This window comes from Perissodus microlepis, chromosome 2 (assembly GCF_051167445.1).
Source record: "Perissodus microlepis isolate ML-2025 ecotype Zambia chromosome 2, ASM5116744v1, whole genome shotgun sequence".
NCBI lineage: Eukaryota > Metazoa > Chordata > Actinopteri > Cichliformes > Cichlidae > Perissodus > Perissodus microlepis.
Genome location: NC_140462.1, coordinates 3217812 through 3237874, shown reverse-complemented (window position 1 = coordinate 3237874; position 20063 = coordinate 3217812). Strand labels below are relative to the sequence as shown.

General features: G+C 40.1%; 1 protein-coding gene across 1 annotated transcript in view; it reads right to left on the bottom strand.

The window, feature by feature from the left end:
- Positions 1–20063, bottom strand: part of pigg (phosphatidylinositol glycan anchor biosynthesis class G (EMM blood group)) — an 85961-nt gene that overhangs the window by 24917 nt on the left and 40981 nt on the right. Inside the window, exons 9-10 of the mRNA XM_084940396.1 lie at positions 19422–19825; positions 14887–15078 (exon numbers count right to left, since the gene is read on the bottom strand). Of these exons, the coding sequence (XP_084796522.1) occupies positions 14887–15078; positions 19422–19825 (596 nt within the window). The remainder of the gene's footprint in view (positions 1–14886; positions 15079–19421; positions 19826–20063) is intronic.

The following is a 20063-nucleotide window of genomic DNA, read 5'->3' as shown; positions in this document are numbered from 1 at the left end:
TCTTAGAGGGACTAAAAACAAAAAGTAAACTACAGGAGAGCGAAGGCAAAAGTTCAGAAACATGCAGTAGCAGCACACACGGCACATGAGGCATGAAAAGATGAAAAAGAAGGAGAAATGATCATTGCCTCAGCCGCGGCCTGAGCCTATAGCATGACTAGAGGAGTGTTCACCTGATCCAACCCCAAGTAAGCGAGGGACTTATATCACTAACAGACCAACTGAAGTCTCAAATACAGCTCTGGTAGGTGTTCATTTAGTATTTTGGGGGTGATTTTTTTGTCCTGCTGCTCAGGGAGAGGAGAAAATGACACCCTGCATAACTATTGAGACATCTGAGGAGGCACTCCCAAGGCACTCTCAACAGGTAAGAAAACCATATTAGCTCCACATCTGAGGCTTCTGTTTGTTCTTTCTACAACACAGAGGCGGACTGCAGGGCTTATATCTGATGGTCTTGGCAGATGGATGTAGTGTGCAGCTTCTTTTGGTGTGTCACATGAATATATTATAGTCATCTCATATCATGAAGGGTGAGATTTTGAACTGCTGGCACTATATATGGTTACTTCAAATAGACCTACAGTCTGTGCAAACTCACACTGCTTACCAGAGGCAACCCAAGTGAAGCACGGGCTGTGCGTATGTGCTTTTTATATAGCAAAATGAAAACACCACATTTAGAGTTCTGTAACTTTCAAGAAAAAGTCTACAAGCTCTGTTGCTAACTAGCCTGAAAACAAACCGCAAGCATGGCTTATTTGTCATTTTTATCCAACATTTTTTCTAGCTTGTCTCTTTAAGTTTACAAAAAAGGAGGTTTCCCTGAACGCGAGCATGATCAGCGAGATTCAAAGGCAGACGAGGCCAGTAATGCATGCCCTGTGGTGCACGACGGTGAGTCTGGATCTAAAGTCTGAAGCTACCGCAAGGTTAAAAACAGGTTTCCACAAGCTCTTCTTCTTCTTCTAAAAGGCTTACTCCACAAAAAAAGCCTTTTCAAGCTATCAATAATTTATATACTGAAAAAGTCCCAAATTGAAGCTTTAAAGGAAAAGTGCTTTCGATTATGAAGGCAATTACATTTAGTCTAATTTCCATTTCAGGCATTCAGCATTTTCTCTTATCCAGAGAGACTTAAATGAAAAGATTTTCCCACTCACATCTGCTCTTTAATTAACTTACATTTATTAATATTTGCCCTAAAACAAGGACTAAGTAAATTAGCCTCATAAAACAAAAACAGGCAACAAAGAGTGGACAGAACTGTGACGCGAGTTGGTTTTTCTTCTACCCATTTCATAATAGATGAAGGAGAAATAAAGAGTATTAGGAGGTAATGAAGTTAAGAAAGCCACTGAATATTAAGGCAGTTACAGCCAGAGGGAAACTTGAGACTTAATTTTGTTCTCTGCAAACATGTCATTAACAGTCATTAGGATGACGGTGCCTTGAATATTCTCACCTCTGGACCTTTTTGACATCAGATATCTTGAAAAGCACAGATGGAACTAAACACATTCATGACTCAGTTCCATGAAGTCTCCCAGTACGCTGTGCTAACAATACCAGGAACTTCTATGGCTGAAAGGCAGCCTTATTAATGCGATCAAATCCATTTGTATTTTTCTTTGACAAGCCAAAATGGCTGTTGTGAATGAGCTCCATTCGCCTCCAAACAGCTGTATAATTTTCAGAATAATATCCACCATTTTTGCTTCTGATGATATTTCGAAACTGCAACAGCAGCTCAAAAAGCTCTTTGCACATTTAGAGAATCTCCTGCTGACAAGCATGGGTGTATCCAGTTGAAGGCAATCGCTCAGTAAATGAGCGTTTCTTTTGCAGCAGGATGCAGTCAAAGCCGCAAAAGTACGACAGGATAATAGCTGACCCTGAAGGAGCTGAGCAAGTATTGGACATGTATTATTAATCAGGTTTTATGGAAACCTGTTCCAACAGAAGACAGGAGCAGAGTAATATGCCCCATACAGCACTATTCCTTATTATTCACAACTCCCTTAACAATATGCCAGGCATTGTATTCATTATTATTTTATGCACAGGAAAAGTGGAAAATCCTGGCCTGGATTTGATTTTACACGAGGACAGGGATGGATTGAGCTGCCGGGTTGGCATAATAACTATCTAGCGTGGATGACAAACCTTTCATTCTGATGTACAGATGCAGGAAAATGTTTGTGAGCTCTCTGGAATTACCAGGATTTCTAAACTGATTAGAAAACATGGCCTGATTTTCATTTAAGCCACAAAATTATAGATAAACACGATCTGACCAAACTAATGTTAAACAAACAGTGCAGAATCTTGGCAGAAGCTCTTTTAGCAGCAACAACTTTGATCCCAGAGACTGCTTGGGGAGACCTGCAAAACCACGAGGAGGAATTCTGGCCCAGTCCTCCCCACAAAACTGTTTCAGTTCACCAGTAACTCTGGGAGGTGTTGACTGAACTATCCAGGTCATGCTAACCATCTCAACTGAGAAAAGGTCAGCAGACTGAACTGCTTATTCTAAAGCTGATGTAGAATTCTGCAGTAAATCTATGTTGTAACTTGTGAACTAACTGGAACCCCTTTTAACACTGCGCTGTAACCTTCCAAGTGTATGTATTAAAGCGGAGATCAGATCTTATATTGGTGTACTGTATTTTTTTAACACGCATTTCAAACAAAGTGGTGTTCATTTTTACCAGAAATGCCAAATTCTGCATCATCGTGCTACAGAACATTGCAGCACATCTGTTGCACAACTTGAGGTGGTCTGAATTTGTTTATTAATCTATAAGTGTTCTGATTATAGACTCTCATGTTTACATAAAGCCTTTTATTTCCCTTTCTAGCTTCTAGCTCCTTAATGTTCCCGCTGTGGTGCTGTGAAAGTTTCTGTGTTCAAGGCACGGCTCTCCCCAATCAATCTTTCTAAAGAAGAGCAGACTTTGTCAGTAGCAAGACACTGTATGCCTTTATTTAGCGGGAGAGGCATCTTTACAACCCACGCTTTCAATCTCATCTCCTTAATTGGAATACGTGATTCTAACTAGCTTTTGGTCCCCCTCTCCTTTACAATGTCCCTTCACTTCATTGAGAATTGTGGACATTCATTGATGCACAGCTGTCTCTCGCCACAGCATTTCAATCAGTTGACTTTGACTGGACTAAAGCAGCAACTCAGTTCTCTTGTTTTTCAGCAAGTCTGTTGTAGATTTGCTACTTTGTCTGATGGAAAGGTGGCTTCGACGTTCTCCTGAACTCCTAATTGTTTTGGTATCTAGAGCAGTTCATGGTGGACTGCAAGGTGCCGAGATCCTGTGGCTGCAGAAAAACCCAAATCATCACCGCTCCACTGAGAGTCCTGTGAAAACTTTTCACATAAACATCCTGTTTGTTTCCCAGCCTCAAACGATTACTCAGTGTATTCAATAAAGACTTGAAACAGCTGTTATCACTTATTCAGGTTGCATTTGTTTCTTATAACAAAGTCCAAATTCTTTGCAGAAATTCTATTAATTGTATAGAGCAGCGGTCCCCAACCTTTTTTGCGCCACGGACCGGTTTATGCCCGACAATATTTTCACGGACCGGCCGTTAAGGTGTCGCGGATAAATACAACAAAATAAAACTAGTACCGGTACCGAAAAAAAGAAGATTTATTCATAACAGACGTGAAAAGACCCAGGAAAACAGAGTTAACGATAAAAACGATAACAAACACTGAAAACCGATAAAAACCCTGAAAACCATACATTTCACACCTGAGCCTCAACTCTCGCGGCCCGGTACCAAACGACTCACGGACCGGTACCGGTCCGAGGCCCGGGGGTTGGGGACTGCTGGTATAGAGTACTGTACAAAAGTCTTGAGCAGTGCTTAATTTCTTTAGGTTTAGTTTACACGAGGCCAGACTTGGAGTCTTGAGCAATGGTTCTTTAGGATTTTTGTAGGGCTTTGACATTTTCAATCAAGTTCTCATGTCTGATCATTTTCAGAGGAATGCTTTTTCTTTGACCTAGGAAATCAGTGTGTCCTTAAAAAGTTTGAGGAAACTGAAGTGGAAGACAAAAGAAGACGTGGCAGGCATAAAAAACTACTGTCTACCAGAGATGGACCGATCTGATATTACGTGTCGGTCCGATACTGACCTAAATTACTGGATTGGATATCGGAGAGGAATAAAAAATGTAATCCGATCCGTTCAATATCACAAAAGCACCTCACAAACTTGCGACATAGCGTAACCCAGCTCATAAACTTAGCACGTCAGAGGAGTATGGTCTCGCGATAGAGCGGCTGTGGCGTGCGGTCTGGTTGAGCATTTGGAGCCTCGCTACGTGCTTCCAAACCGGTATTTAATCTCCGAGAAAGGTATCCCAGAGAGAAGTAAAGCAAGTGTGCAAGTTCATCTCTGAATGTTTGTAAAGCATTCCCAGCGAATGCTGGGAGCGACTCTCTCCCTCCCTCTCCTGCTGCTACTTCGATCATGAAACTGATCAATGATCAGCTGATCGGCTTTTCTGTCGCGACTCCGTCTCTCATTTGTTTATCGCCCACTTTGCGTTAGAAAAAGGAAACCAGCGGATAAACAACAGCAGCACGTTTAAGCTTGATAAACTGTTAGAATTTATTTAATATTACTTTCTACACCAGGATCCTTTTTCTACGTAGCTGACGTAACTGTGCAGGGGCGGGTCTAGCAAGGTTTAGCCAGGGGGGCAGGAAGGGCATTAACAGGGAAAAGGGGGCCCAAAGACACACTTTTCTTTCTAATTGTCATGTCGAGCTTTTAATAAATAATTATCTGAATCTTACAACCAAAGTTTCCATCTGATGTAAAATGTACAGAAATCCATTATTGTATAGAGGAACTATTAAGTCAAATTTATACCCTGGTAAGCTACAGTACTTTTTCCTTTGGGAAGGCACCATCTGTGCAGTCTGCAGTTCTGTTGAAGAAAGATGTTGAATCTATTTAATTATTGTAGAAAAATTATTGATTTCTGTGCATTTTCTTTTACACTTGCATTAAATTACAGTCCATTACGTCAATTAAGCATTATAAAGCAGAGGGTGGGGGTGGCTCCCTATTTTTTATTATTTTTTGCTGGGTGTTGGCAACCCTATTAGTTAGGTTGCTTAATATTTACGCTAAGTACTCTTTAAAATACCAGAATAGGGAGGATGGTGCAGGTTTAAGTTTATTAGATTGATCAGTTTTGCTGATCTATGAAATATTTTGGGTGCGGTGTATTTTTTACATACAGGTATAACAGAATAGCTTTATTTTAGTTTAGTTTTTTAAACTTGAGAATGAACGTATACAAAATGCAGCAAGATATTTAAACAAAACATTTTATTGATTACAAAATATGCTATATCTGATTCATATCGGTATCGACAGACATCCAAATTTATGATATCGGTATCGGACATAAAAAAGTGGTATCGTGCCATCTTTACTATCTACAGCACATGAACAGAATGTGAAAGTCATGTCCTTGAGAAACAGGAAAATCCAGCAAGAACCTGACACAATACCTGAGAGATGGAAAGCTGTCACCTAACTACAACCACCTACAAAACACAGTGGAGGGTATGTCATGGTTTGTAGCTGCATTTCAACCTTGTGGTGTTAAAGATCTTGTCAAAATGAATTAATGCAGAAAATTACAGATTATATTTTCTGCATTCATCTACGATGCAATACCATTTTTAAAGCATCTGATTGGCAACAGCTTGACTTTTCAGCATGACAATGATCCCAGACACACTGACAATGCAGTAAAGACATACCTGGATTGAAAAACACACAATGGAACGGATTGGCCTCCCCAGAGTCCAGACCTCAACATTGCTGAGGCAGTGTGGAATCATCTTGTCAGAGAACAGAACAAACGGCAGAAACATCCAAAGAAGAGCTTTGAATGCCCTTCAAAAAAATCCTGGAGACCTTTTAAAGAAATTGGAAGAAAACTTGCCCAATAAAGTTCAGGCTGTGCTTAAAAAATATCAAATTTCGCATTTCTAACAATTGAAAAAAACAAAAAAAACCCCAAAACTTTTCTATGTATGTTTGCACTTGTGTCAATAGATCACTGAACCGATTTCCAATTGTCTGCCCCCCCCACAGAAAAAAGTGGCTCAAAAGTTTTGCACAGTGGTGCATGTTTCTGCTTATTAGTCACTATTTCCATGATGCTCATGTGGAGGATATCATACCACTGTGGTTTACACCATGTAAACGAGACACGGTTCTCCCTCTGAAACCTGCATAGACGACTGCAGGGCTAATCCACATGACTCTGACACAATAACCATCTTCCTGAACTGAGAGGCACAACAAAGTCTGAATACTGAAAGGCATCTTGTTTGCTCTGACATTTTCAAGGCAGACTGCACAAACTGTCCTTGTTGTCTGAGCAATAAAGGCTCTATGTAATGTTTATATAATTTCCATAACTGCAGGCCCTTCAAAAAGTGTCTGCAATGATTTTAAGAGTACCCTGATTATAGCATGTCATGCACAGTTTTTTGGTTGAAGACATGAATGAGGCTGATTTTAATCATCAGATTCTTTAACTTTCCCAACTCTCGTGGCATGAATCTCAGAAGGCATTATGCCATCCACAGTTTCCATCCAAACGTAAAGACATGCAGCCAAAACACAAAGTGCAGCAACAGTAAACAGGACTCCTGCAGCCCTTCATATCCCTGCTCTCTCATCCCTTTCGTAACTCAAATTACAGTGGTCTGTAATAGATATGAATAAAGTCGTGGTTTTATAATAGAAACAGTCTGACAGACAGTGTAAGATGCAGTATAGAATCATTGAGATAATAACACTGTTTATCATGTTGCTGTTTGGTGGTGGATACATGCAAAGGATCCTGGAACTGCAGTCAAAGAATTTTTGTTCCAGATTACAGCCAGTGAAATTGTAAAGTCATTAGTATTGACAACCCATGCTATCAGTCCTCCTCAGATATAATGTTATTTTGTAGTGAACCATTTATAAAAGTCTGACATTTGCCTTCTGGCATGCATTAACTCAGACCACTAAACAAATGCAAAGCTTGGAAGAGGAAGCTTGCTCTTATTACAGAACAATAACACAGAATATCCCAAAGTTGTGTTCAGCTGCGTCTTCCAGAGGAAGACATTCATCACAAAGAACAATGCTAAGAGTGCATTTTGTTACTTCTGGTGGTTTTTTGTTGTTGTAGAGATTACTTTTGGATTTGAGAACTACACCAGGAAACAGATGAACACTTGAATCTTCACAGAAACAGGGAGATGTCCATTCATAGGCCAGTAAGCATTTATTAGAGCAGATAGAGCAATAATGTTGCCTTATTCTAGTTGGTTTTGTCAGATGGGTTAAAAACTGCATTACTAACATACAGATTTGCTTTGGTATTACTTTCATAAAGACATTACATATAATTTATTTCAACATAATTTTTAAAAGATATTCCTCAAAACCAGTTTCTCTCAGAGATTCTTCACTGGAAATGTTTATTTCAAGCCATTCAAAATAATATTTTTTGTCTTAGTATCTGCTCTTCTCACTGGTCTTAAAGGGGTGGGGCTCAACTATCTACCATAGACTGTATATAAAAGATGGCTCTAGCTTCAGGAAAAAAAGAGAAGACTGCATTCTTTCAAGTGTCCAGCAGGGGGCGACTTCTGTAGTAGCAATAAGAAGTCACACCGTATGGAAATCAACAGGATGAAGGCCAGCAGCTCCCTTTATCAATAACCTCAGGAAATATTTTCATGAGTTTATGGCCTCAACTGCTTGTTTCAGGTCTTACTTAAAACAACATGATGTTAAGTTTTTTTAAATGAAGACGCCATTTAGTCAAAAAGTAGGATAAAGCAAGGTACCCTGTGGTTGCCTGTGACTGATAGTCACTAGCTGTACTTGAAGAGAGCAATGTCCTCAGTTTCCTAATCAGTTCTGCCCACCGGGCCAGATTTACTAAACAGGGCAAAATATTGTGCAAGTGCAATCCCCTAAATAGCGCTCTTAAGTGTGGTTAGTTTTACGAAAGTTGCTGTTTTCTAAAAAACTGGCACAGTCAGCTCATTCCAACATCAAGCACAAAGAATAAGCCATGCTTTTAATCAAAATTTTATTTTGGCATAATTAGCAGTAAACTACACGTCTACTGCTAACTGAAAACTTCATGTTTGTGCGCTGGATTTGACCTTCTACACGCAATATTGTCACTTTGTAAAAACGAGGTCAAATTGCATAAAAGCTCATCAGGAAATGACTCTTCTGCTTCTTTGCTCTATGACCAGTCTGGTCATCTTTATTTTTCTAAATTATGGTTTCGATTAGAGTCAAAAAGAAGTGCAGCACGTGTCACAACTGTGAATGAAAAGTAAATAAAGCAAGCAAGCAATTTATTTATATAGCACTTTCCAAACAACTTTCAGCTGAAAACAAAGTGCTGTACACATGATATAACAAATAACAAAGTGAAATAGTATATGTAAAAAATAAATAAATAAAAAATTAAACAACAATTTAAAAAAAAAAAAAAAAAAAAGCTAATTTAATTAGACTAAACACACAAAGCCCATTGATTTCGGTCAGATTTAGCCCATGTCTGTTTGCAAAAACCCCAAAACCTTTGATGACAGATAAAATGCTCAGCTTGGTGCTTCAAAGCGGGACTTTACTAGCAAATTTCAAAGCAATGGCTACATCCATCTATTACATACAGTCTATGCTCCCCACTCAGTGAACTGAGACTAAGGAATTAAAACCCTTTTCTATAATCAACAATTTTAGCAGTTACACAAGAAAAATGTGGCAGGCTGCCTGTGATGAATCCAGCTCTGTATTCTCCATTCACCAAAACAGTTAAATGCTTTATTTGAATCAAAAGGACTTCTTATTGGATTATTTACGCATGTTTCCAGGCCACTGTCACTCAAATCTGATCAAATCACACCGACCTCACCCTGAAGAAGCAAAACCTCCCCATATTAAACTCCTTAGCAATGATATTATCAGAGTTCCCCCCAACCTTTGACTTTGATTGTTCTATATTTAGTAATGCATATTTAACGTGAGTGAAAGAAAAGATGTCTCATTTCAAACTATGTTTTTTAGGGGTGTTAAATCCTTTGGGAAACCTTCACATTGCTTGATGAGGAGGTGCAATCCAATCAATTTCATCTTCTTATCTGCTGGATTTTTAAAAAAAAAAAAAAAGGTTAATAGTAGTAACAGTGGACAGAAAATAGTCGCTTGTCAAGCTGCAGAGCTGCCTGGATTTCATGTTACCTTGGAAACAAGCACTGGCGCTCCAGCAAGTGAATAAGAAAAGGTAAGACTATGTCCAATCCCCTTAACATGTTTGGTAGATCCCCTTCATCAATCACCTGCATCAGGCTAACACTTACAGTGAATCAGCCAAAACAAGTGATTCAGTGCCAGAGGAAAAGCTTTGAAGCAGACGCCTGAGAGCGAGCAGGACCTGCCCACTTTGTCTGAGCCCTGACTTTCTGCGGGATAAAGCTGAGCCTGTCACGGTGGCAACTTCTAAAACGCCACGGGGACCAAGGAGAAGACTTTAAAACAATGGTTACAGACACAACATCTAATTACACAACAAGCCACTAGATCAATACCTGCTTCTCTGGCAGCATGTGTTGATGTCCACCTTTCTTTAGACTTCTACTTTGTGTCATTTCTTTTAAACAATCCCGTTTGTACTGAAACAACAGAAAGCGGTTTTTACGTACACGGCTCTGGCAGTCTGTGGAGGATAATAATTTGCTAAATGTTACCACTGATATATTGTAAACACAGAATTGACTTTGAAACAGGGTTATAAAACACTTTACCGCCTGGGTAATAAAACTGAAAACTGCATTCTGTGTGTGCCTGTCTGCGTGTGCGTGCGTGCACGTGTGTGTGGCAGAGGTTCACAGGTGTTTTGAGACGAGTTTGAATACATTTCCATTTTTAAGCGGGATCGGTATGCATGAATATTTTTAAATTGGGAAACTGCGCAACAGCCCCCTTTCGAGATCAAGCAGTACACGATAAAATGGGTCATGTTTTGTGCAGGTGTGAAGCACGCGCGCTCACACAAACAGAAGCATAAACATTGTAAATGCTTCTAGTGGCTTTGTGTTCAGTATAAAAAAAAAGTGCCATAAATGTGGAGGGGGGGACTGAAACAAACTTTGGCTATGATGCATACAGCCTCAGACAGGTTTGGACCTCAGCCGGCTGCTTTGATGTTCAGCTACTTCCTGCTGGAACGCTCGCTCAGAAAAATTTCATTCGCTTCCGCTTTTGTTACCTTAATTGCATCTTCCTGTCTATAGTTATGTGTCAGTGCTGCAGCGGTAATCAGCCACCTCTCAATATCTAAATAAATACAAATAATTCAGAGTATATACGTGCCCTGTCGCCTGACTTTGTTAGCTTTCTATTTTTAGGTTCATTTGAGATGATGCCATAAGGAGGGGCGTGCGCGGGGGAGAGGAAAACTGAGAGGGAAAAAAGACAAACTGTATCCACAGTGACATCAATCCAAGCGAGTCTTTGAGCCCTTTAAAGTGAGCAGCGTTGGCTGTTCTCAACCCCATTAGCCATTTTGAAAGATGCAGCAGCGCAATTAGGCAGTTGGCATGAAGGGAGGTGAGGAGGGAGCCGGGGAGTTGTCAGGGGGCTTTACTCTGATAAAACACACAGAAAGAGTAACCCGAGAAGAACAGACTTTAAACAGGGTCATTATACAAAGCTGCTTCTTTTTAGATCCACATTACAGCATGGGTGGGGGGTGAGCATTTTTTATCTCAAAAAGAGATCTATCTAAAATTGCCATAGCTTTAACTAGATGGCTGTTTAAAAATGGCCAAACAACAAAATATAGACCCATGGGAAATTATTTGTCTCAAATGTTGGAAGCTTTAAGACGATAAAATCAAAGTTCTATTTTAATTGGCCAAAAATAGAATCTCCTTAGCAAGCAATGAAAACACAGAACCTGAGCTACACGACCTGCTGTCGTCAAAAATAACAACACTTAAGTTAGTCTATAAGAAGAGCTAAAGCTAAAGAAAAACCTGAGGTGATGCACAATCATGATCACTGCGTGTGAAAAGAAACACTGAAGCACTGGGTCGAACATCGGCCATGTCAATTATACAGTCGGTCAAAAGGAGCGCAAGTCACTGCATGGCTTTAGTAAGGTATGTTTGTTTGGCTAAGGGTGAGAGGTTGAGATTTTAATTAGGCAAGCAGGTAGGCGAGCCTGCCAAGGAGAACAGAAAAGGTTAGGGAAGGCAAGGTACTGGTGGTAGATGAAGGGAGGTCAGGAAAACTAGACAGGAGAACCGTGTGCAGTCCTGAACACTCATCATTTTCTGACAGGGGTTAGTAGCAGGTAACTCTGTGCCAAGCTACTGGCTACAGGATGAAAAATTACACCACTTAGGAGGTGGAAAAATCCTCTCTTTTCGGTTAATGCTAACAACAACTATTACAGACGGACTGTGCTAAAGGATAAGATATATGCACGGTGTAAAGGGGCTCCAGTCTCCAAGAATACTAATGCATTTAGAGCCAAACCATGAACATGATTTTTTTTATTCAGGTTGAGTTCAAGGACACACATAATTTCCTAAATGCACTGGATGCTGAGCAGCTGGCACCAGATGAACAGTTTTGTCATCAACTCTTTAAAATGAAAAAGATTATTATGCATCTAGGTTGCTTGATTAAGACTTGAGGGTCTTAGCAGGGAAGAGTCTTACCCTCAGAGGTATACTGGAAGGGCTTGAATGCATTTTCAGGCTTAAGAAATGAAAACTCTTCTCAAGATTTGTTTTTAAATGACAGCAGGGACGACTGAGGACCATTTAAAAAAAAATCTGAGATAAGAAAATCAACAGGCCGGAAAAAAAGCATCATCCTTGGAAAACCTGTCGCTGTTGAGCCAGTTAAAATGCCTCCAGTCTTACTGTTGTCATCACAATTGTGCACGCAATTTGATCCAATCTCAATACACAAATCAGTTAGCCGTGGCTGGCTGACTTGTCAACAAACATGACCCCAAGACGAGGAAAACAATGCTCTCCACGCTTTCAGGCTTTCTTTACTACTAGAAAGAGGCAGCAAACTTGATTTCTTTAAAATATGGTCATGAAGTAACAATTATAGTTACACCTGCTGGCATCTGATCATAACACACGTTTAACCATCTCTGGATCTGCAGTTACTTACACTTTGCATCAACATGATTTTATTTTCCAGTTTTTTAATTCAACATAACAAATGTCATAACTGAGACATTTTTTGTTTTGCAAAAAACGTATCTTCATCTTAAACAGGAAGCTAGCAACACATTTTAAAAATGTGAGATGGTGGAGGATTACCATTGTGCTGCCTCACATCTGCACTTTTTAAAAATGCGTAGCCATGCCACGGCACGATGTGGATTGGGGGACACAGTCTCACTGAAACAATTAAAACACAACATACCTGCCTGTAAAACATATTGGAATGACAGCATATGTGGCTCCAAAACCTGTATGTAAAGCCGGCTTCAGCATTAATGGTGCCTTCACAGATGTTATGGTCTGCCATGTGCACTATATCCTCAGTCACACTGGAGTAAAAGTACGACAGCGACCTCCTCTCCAAAGGATTCAGTGGAATTTTTCCTCTTTCAGCGACTGAGCGTGCAACAGCCTCAGCCTCTGGGTGACTGCTTTGCACTGAAAGGCGACTGCACAGCTTGCCTGGTGGTAAGCAGCCTGTCTTCAAACAATCACAGTGTGACTTGGCCTGGCTGCAATCACTCTCAGACCAACTGGTGAAGGTTTGTAAATGCAGTCTAATTTAAAAATGCAGACAGTTTGCAAACACATTGTAATCACTCTGAGTCTGTGACACGTATATTTGCAAAGGGGGAATCTATTCAACTGGTTGGCAACAGGAATGTATTGTGGTTATATTATATGAAAGCATGGCTACTGTGCCCCCCCCATGTGATTTTAATGTTAACTTGTCATCTTGAGCAACTACGTCACTGTTTGTGGAGGAAAGTCTGTTTCAACTCTGTGTGAATCAGACTGGAATTTAAATTTTAACCTCCTAAGACCCAAACTCTTTCATGGCATTTTTAATTTCTCTTTGCTATTTTGGCTGATTGGGGACCTGATGAATGCAAAAACAAAAAAATACGTGATTTTATTTTTTTTTTACCTGATTTTTGTTTCTGAGAAAAATGAGATCCACACATGAGGACATTCGCTTTAAATTTTGATAGAACAGTAACAGAATAATGTCCTCGTAAGTGAATATTGGGCCCTCATAGAGCAAAATTTAGTATTTTAGTCTAGACAACCCAAAATGTGATGTCCACATATGTGGATGCAGGGTCCTAGGAGGTTAAATCAGTAACTTGAATTTCTGTGTATGCAGGCGGCACCAGATTTGCAGTTTCTGTTGATTTATCACAGTTTGCCACCGTATTATCACAAACACATTGCACAAGTTGCCAAATTTACCCTAGGCAACTGATAACAGACTGACTCATTTTATTGCTATCTTATGTTTGTCTTGACATTCTGAAGTTACTTTGGTGATGAGAATTAGCTGCAAGTGGAGACCAGAGACAGCCACGTCATCTCTGTTCACTCCAATGGACCAGCAATAGTCCATATACTTTTAGAAACATTAGCTGCACTAAAGCGATGTAGTCGGACAAAACTTTGAGATGGAATTTTAAAATGTAAAAAGGTAAAAAACAAGTCTGCATGTTATCCACTAAACACGTACTGGAACTATCTGAAGGCTACACAAACCAACTGACAACCTTAAATTCTGAAGCCCCGCTGACACGACTCGTTCTTACTCAAGGCCTCTAGCGGCGACCTGGTCCCCTTCTTCAAGTCAACCGCTTCAATGGTTTGAGTGATTTACAAATCATTTTGCTTTTACATCAATTTTCACAGCAGCTCCACTCTTGTGGCTATGCAGTGAGGTTATCCATTTAAAATTATGCTAACTAGCACTTAACAGAGATACAAAGATAAATGAGGCTGCTGGGCTGCCATTGGTTTTGGTCTTAAATCAAGCTATCTATCCAAAGTCATTACAAGTGGTAAATATTAATAATGTGTATCCAACATGATAGCAATCCATCCAACAGTTGTTTAGACATTATACTCAAAACTACAAATATGAACCTCACTTTCTGGCCTGCACAGCTCTTTGCTGCTCAGAGACAAACACATCGATTTGTATTTCAGTCATTGCAGCTAAAAAACTCATTTTCAAGCCAAATGAAAAGCAAATTTACTTACAAAAATGATTCCAATATTCTGCATGTTAGTCTATTTCTTCTGTACTCACCACTCTAATGAAGTAGCTGTGTTGTGAATGTGATACTTTAGTTTCATAAGTTACAGATGACATGAGAGTGGTGATGCAGCCGTACCAGAGATGTGTTGAAGGAGAAAAGACCTGTCGATACTTCTGCAGTTCCCACTGGCTGCCAATTTAAATCAACATTTATAGATTGCTTGATGCCTCTTTTAGTGTAATTAATTTAATTTAAGACACTGTCAAAACCGCGAGGACATGACGTTACACTAGGTCAGGGAGATTTACTGTAGGTAGATGTAAAGGGAAAAAACTGTACTGCAGTTCATCATCACAGTAAGGGATTGTCCCAGATGACACGAGCAGCACTAGAGTCTTCACGCTCATCTGCATCACAGCACAGCCTGGCACTCCTGAACTTTAAATCAAGTCAATACCAGGGGACAGCAATTTGCCAGCTGTTATGGTGAATGAACTCACTGTTTCGTGGTTCACAAAGACTTACTTACTTGGACATAGTTCGACTAGAATGATGCCAGGGAAACAGGACGTTGCCGACAGCTGCCCGATAGCTGTATACACCCAAAAGCCCGAGGGCGAGGGCGACCTTCGAGACCCACGAGCACCGTCTTTGAACCAGGAAGTAGATGAGAACCAAACAGAAAGCGGACAGCAGGGAGAGGACCACCTTGTGCTCAGAGCTAGAGAGAAAATGGAAGAGAACAGTCACTGGCTGAGAAACGTGCCAAGCACTCAAATGATGAGGAAGGAATTTTCACAATGAAGTTTATATATTTTTAAGGTAAATGCTCAAAGTGTTACAGTTGGCCAAGTAGTGGCTTAAGGCAAACCACATCTATGGTCAGTTTATAGATATCTATATCAATATCTCTCTCTTTCTACATATACATATACATATATATATATATATATATACATATATTCAGCTCAGTTCCAGCTGCTCTAAAGGTTAAAACTAGAATTTTAAAATGGAACCTAAATCTGATTGGGAGCCAGTGTAGCAACTTCAAAACAGGGGTCATATGAGCTCCCTTGTTCGAGTGGGTCAGTAGCCTCGCTGCAGAGTTTTGAACAACCTGTAGACAAGCTAGTCCTTTCTTGTTTAGACAAGTAAACAGGCTGTTACGGTAAGACAGCTAGAGTGGCTTTGTGTTACACACTTCAGGATAATCCTTAGTATTCTGAACTGTGAATTCCTGTCATCTATCAGTTAATTTACTGTCTAAAAAAGGCTATTTTCTCCTTTCCTTTTAAGGCCACACTCTTGAAAAACCAGATGTCTTCTGACTGGGCTGCCCCTCACACCTGGCTCCACCCACAGGTGGGTGGGGCTTCTGTCTTCACAGCCAGAGACGTGTGCCTGAGTCGACTCGACAAATCCAAGAAAAGAAAAAAATATTGATAGACCAGCTGATTAAAGCAGTTTGACGCTTTAGCTCCTGGCTCTCAGGGATTACTTGGACATACACTCACCTCATTACTGTGAACTGACCGTCTTTAATGTGACGGTTCACCAGTGTAACTGTATATATAATAACACATGAAGAGAAAGCATTACAGGTTCTCATTTGAAGGCTGAAGGTGAGCATTTACTTTGATGAGATGAAATACTGTCAGTCAAATCCTCTAGATTCAGGTTAAATTTAAAAGAGGCACAGCCCCTCAATTGTTCACTGGATTAAAGTCTGTAATTACGCCACACTGAGCACCGATAGGAAATAGTAAGACATCAAAGGACATATCAAAGTTGAAGCCGTGTATTTAGCCATTAGCTGGATCAGACTGGCAGTGGACGTTGAATACTTTGAGACAAGATGAGGCATAACGCTACCTGGATCTCATTATCCAAGCAACAGGCACTGCAGGTAGGAAGAAAGGGCAACAGTGGACAGGGAAAAGGTCAGAATCCACATCTCTGTTCCACATTGTGATGAATGTTAAAGAACAAACTATAATCCCCCTGCCTCGCACTGCTGTCAGAATATTAATGGCTCTGAAAAAGCCACAGTTTTTACAGAGAAATCACAGTTTTCCTTCAGTCTGGGCAATCTGAAGACGATTTTCTCTTCTTGAATCTTTTTAAAAAAAAGAAAATGTAAGCGGGTAGTCCTATCAGCTTCTCAGCTAGAAAAACACATTTAAAATGTTTTAGTGTCAGAAGAAAAGACTTGCTCTGTGTGCTAACACCACACAGCTTCCATTAGATGTCTATATCTAGCATTGAAATCTAAATGTATTGTTCACTGAACCGCTTTCATTACGTCTACTACAGTAAGTAATATCCTATATCACGGCTTTCCCCAGAGAACATCAATGAATTTGCTACATTGATCTGTTACATTTGTGTGTAGGTGGAGAAACAAATTGAGATTGAAAATCTTGTTGCTGCACGGCATTTTAGCCTACTGAGTATACTGTCTGCAGACAGATTGCCTTTCTGCAACGAATGTATCCCCATGTGACGGTTGAACTTCTATCCTTAAACAGTGAAAGACGCCTGTTCTTTTTGAATTCTGTTCGATTTGTCCTAAAACATCAAGTGTAGGTTTTTTTTCTTCAAATTGTAGTTGTGTTGGAAATAAGTTCCTGTTATGTCCTGTCACCTTCATGCTGCCACATATCCACGTAAAAAGAGAAATATACCATACAGCATGACACAGAACTAATGGTCCTCAGCTTTGCTAGCACACCAACACCAACAACACAACACTGGTTGTCAGAAAAAACAACATAGTGAAGATTTTGCTGTAGAGCCATATCAGCAATCAGTTTACCACTGTAAATTTAGCTTTGAGTAAAAGAGAGCAAATACACTTGAAGGGATTTATGCATGCATGTAACAGATTTCAGATAAACTTCTGAACTTCGGTGTAATCGCTTTTTGTACCCGGCCCTTTTGTACAGCTTAACACAAACACATCAGAGACAGAACCCTCTATCCTTTTGCTATTCATAGAGTCATCTGATTTTCCCTTGAGGAGCGACTTAGGAATAAAAATGCTGCCAAGCTAATCTTGAATCAACCAAGAAGCTGTTGCCACTCTCTCTTTGCTTTGCTGCCTAGTTAAACAATAAATGTGCACAAACCAACAGTGATGGTTAGTTATGTTAGTTATGTTTCTGTAACAATGAAAAATATGACTGTGCAAGAAAAGCATCACTGTAGTAATAGAACTATAATCCTCCACATTTCTCCTCAACTATTTACAGTTTTATTGTCCTTTCTAACATTGGTTGATTTTCACAGCTGTAATTACTAACAATACATTGATCACTATCTGTCCAACCAATAGTTACACAAAGTTAGCGACTACTTAATAAACATAGTTTAGCATTTAGCAGATAAAAACACTTGTCTTGCTATCCAGGAGGTAGCTGGCTAATCTACTAGCAACTGACCACTTGCTAAGAGGAAATATGAGTGCCTTTGGGTTTTTATTCAGGTAAAGTGACACACTGGAATTGGGAAACAATCACTGACCACTTAATAAAACACACCTTCAACTGCTCAGGAATGGAAATATCTTACCAGCAGCCTGTCACATGGTAGCAACTAGGGCTGCCACAAACGATTATTTTGATAGTCGACTAGTCACCGATTATTTTTGCGATTAGTCGACTAATCAGATCATCATCCATTGGACGTAAAACGTACAGCTTATTGCACCAGCAGTATCTGCTCTTATATAACTATCATTAGCTTACAGCTTTAAGTGTTTAAGGTATGTGCTAACAAAAAATAAAGACAAGATGATAGTTTATTAAATTTTAATGAAATTTGCAGATTGTTTCGGTGAAGTTTAATAAACTCCTTGCTATCTAAAATATAACAGGACACCGGAGTATATTCTCGAGCATCTCACACTTCTGATAATCAGCTGTCTGCTTGAGGTTTATTCAGCTGTGTAAAAACTATAACTTTAATCTCAGCCAAACCGATTTACTCAGGAACAAATAAAACACTAAAAAAAAAAAAAAAGCCAAACAATAACATTTTTAAGTTATCTAAGTGACTTATATATGTTTAACCTGAGTAGTGAAAGTCTGCCGGGAGTTTGAAAACAATTTGCCGGGAGTCCGGTGTTCTCACGGCTCTAGTGAGCCTTGTCCCCGGCTAGCTATCGAGCTAGTGGGTAACAGACGTCTCCGAAAACTTCGGAGCGCTTTTGAAAATATGTGGTGTCTTGATAAACTGAGCAGATATTTGAGGTTTACACAGCTACATTCTCGCCTGAAAATATGTTAAACGTTTATTTTGTGACCCAGAAAGAATAATAAGAGTAATATTAAAACTAACTAGCTGCCGCCATTGTTGGAAACCGAGCTGGGCTGCGCTATGAATTCTGGGACACAGCTTCTTCTTCTTCGGGGTTTAACGGCAGCTGGCATCCTTGTACATGCAGTGCTGCCATCTTCTGTTTCAGTCCGTTATTACACTCTTAAATCCTACTACTTATTCCTGCGGCTTTTGTGATCTTACAAAGCTTAAAATGACGCGTCGACTGTTAAATCAGTCGTCGACGATTTTGATAGTCGACGTAATCGTGACTAGTCGACTAATCGTGGCAGCCCTAGTAGCAACTTGTGGATTTAGGCAATTTAGGCATTTAAGTGATAGCCAGAGAAGAATGGTCAGACTGCTTCACGCTGATAGGAAGGCAACAGTAACTCAAACACCCAGTTGTTACAACCAAGGTATGCAGAAGAGCATCTCTGAACGCAAAAGCAGTAACTGTAACTGCTGTCAGCTAGCAACAGGAAACTCCAAAATTAGACAATTGAAGACTGATGAGTCTAGATTTCTGATGCAGCATTCAGACGGTTGGGTTCAAATTTGGCAGTGAGTGTAAATTCACTACTACATGGCATTAGGTGATGAATTATCAGTGAAACCAGTTCATTTATACTGTTTTCCAAATACTGCCTGCATTTTCTTGATATGAATAAAATACAGTGACTCAAATATTTAAACTACTTAAAATTGAAGCATTTATCAAAGTTAATATTAGATCAATAAACCCACCTGTTGAGCCAATGCCCAACGTCAGGGATATGAGCCCACTGCACCCCAGTTTGGTTGAGGGAGCGCAGTAGCCGGCAGCAGAGCAGAGTGAATGGTGGCGTGGCTAATGCTAACCACTTCTCTGAGAAAATCTCTGCTTTGGGGTGAGCGGAGGGATGACGGTCTTTGGAAGGGAGGATATGCTCTTCGTCATCTCCAGAGCCCCTCTTCTCTCTGAAGTACTTGCGGCAGACATCCTGGAACACGGTGAGGCAGAGCGTGTTGAGCAGAAAGTACCAGGTTTGGTGCTCTTCCTCTACGAAACTGCTGGCCGCCAGGCTGAGAGTGTGACCGACGGTGCCGGCCAGCAGCAAAACATCCAGCTCTGACAGCGACCAGTCAACCTCATTGCTCCTCAGAGGAGACTGTGAAAGAGAAGAAAAGAGAATAAAAAACAGGAGATTTAGAGCAGGCTGTAGAATCAAAAATAAAAGAGGCCCCCAATATCTTCTGCGCCACAGCTGTATTAATTTCTGCACCTCATTCTGTTAAAATTAGGATCATTTTAAATACAGAGGAAAGAGCTATTCCATCCACACAGGCACGACTACATACTCAACCTACTTTCACCTCGCCCACCCCAGAGTGATGGCATCACAATTC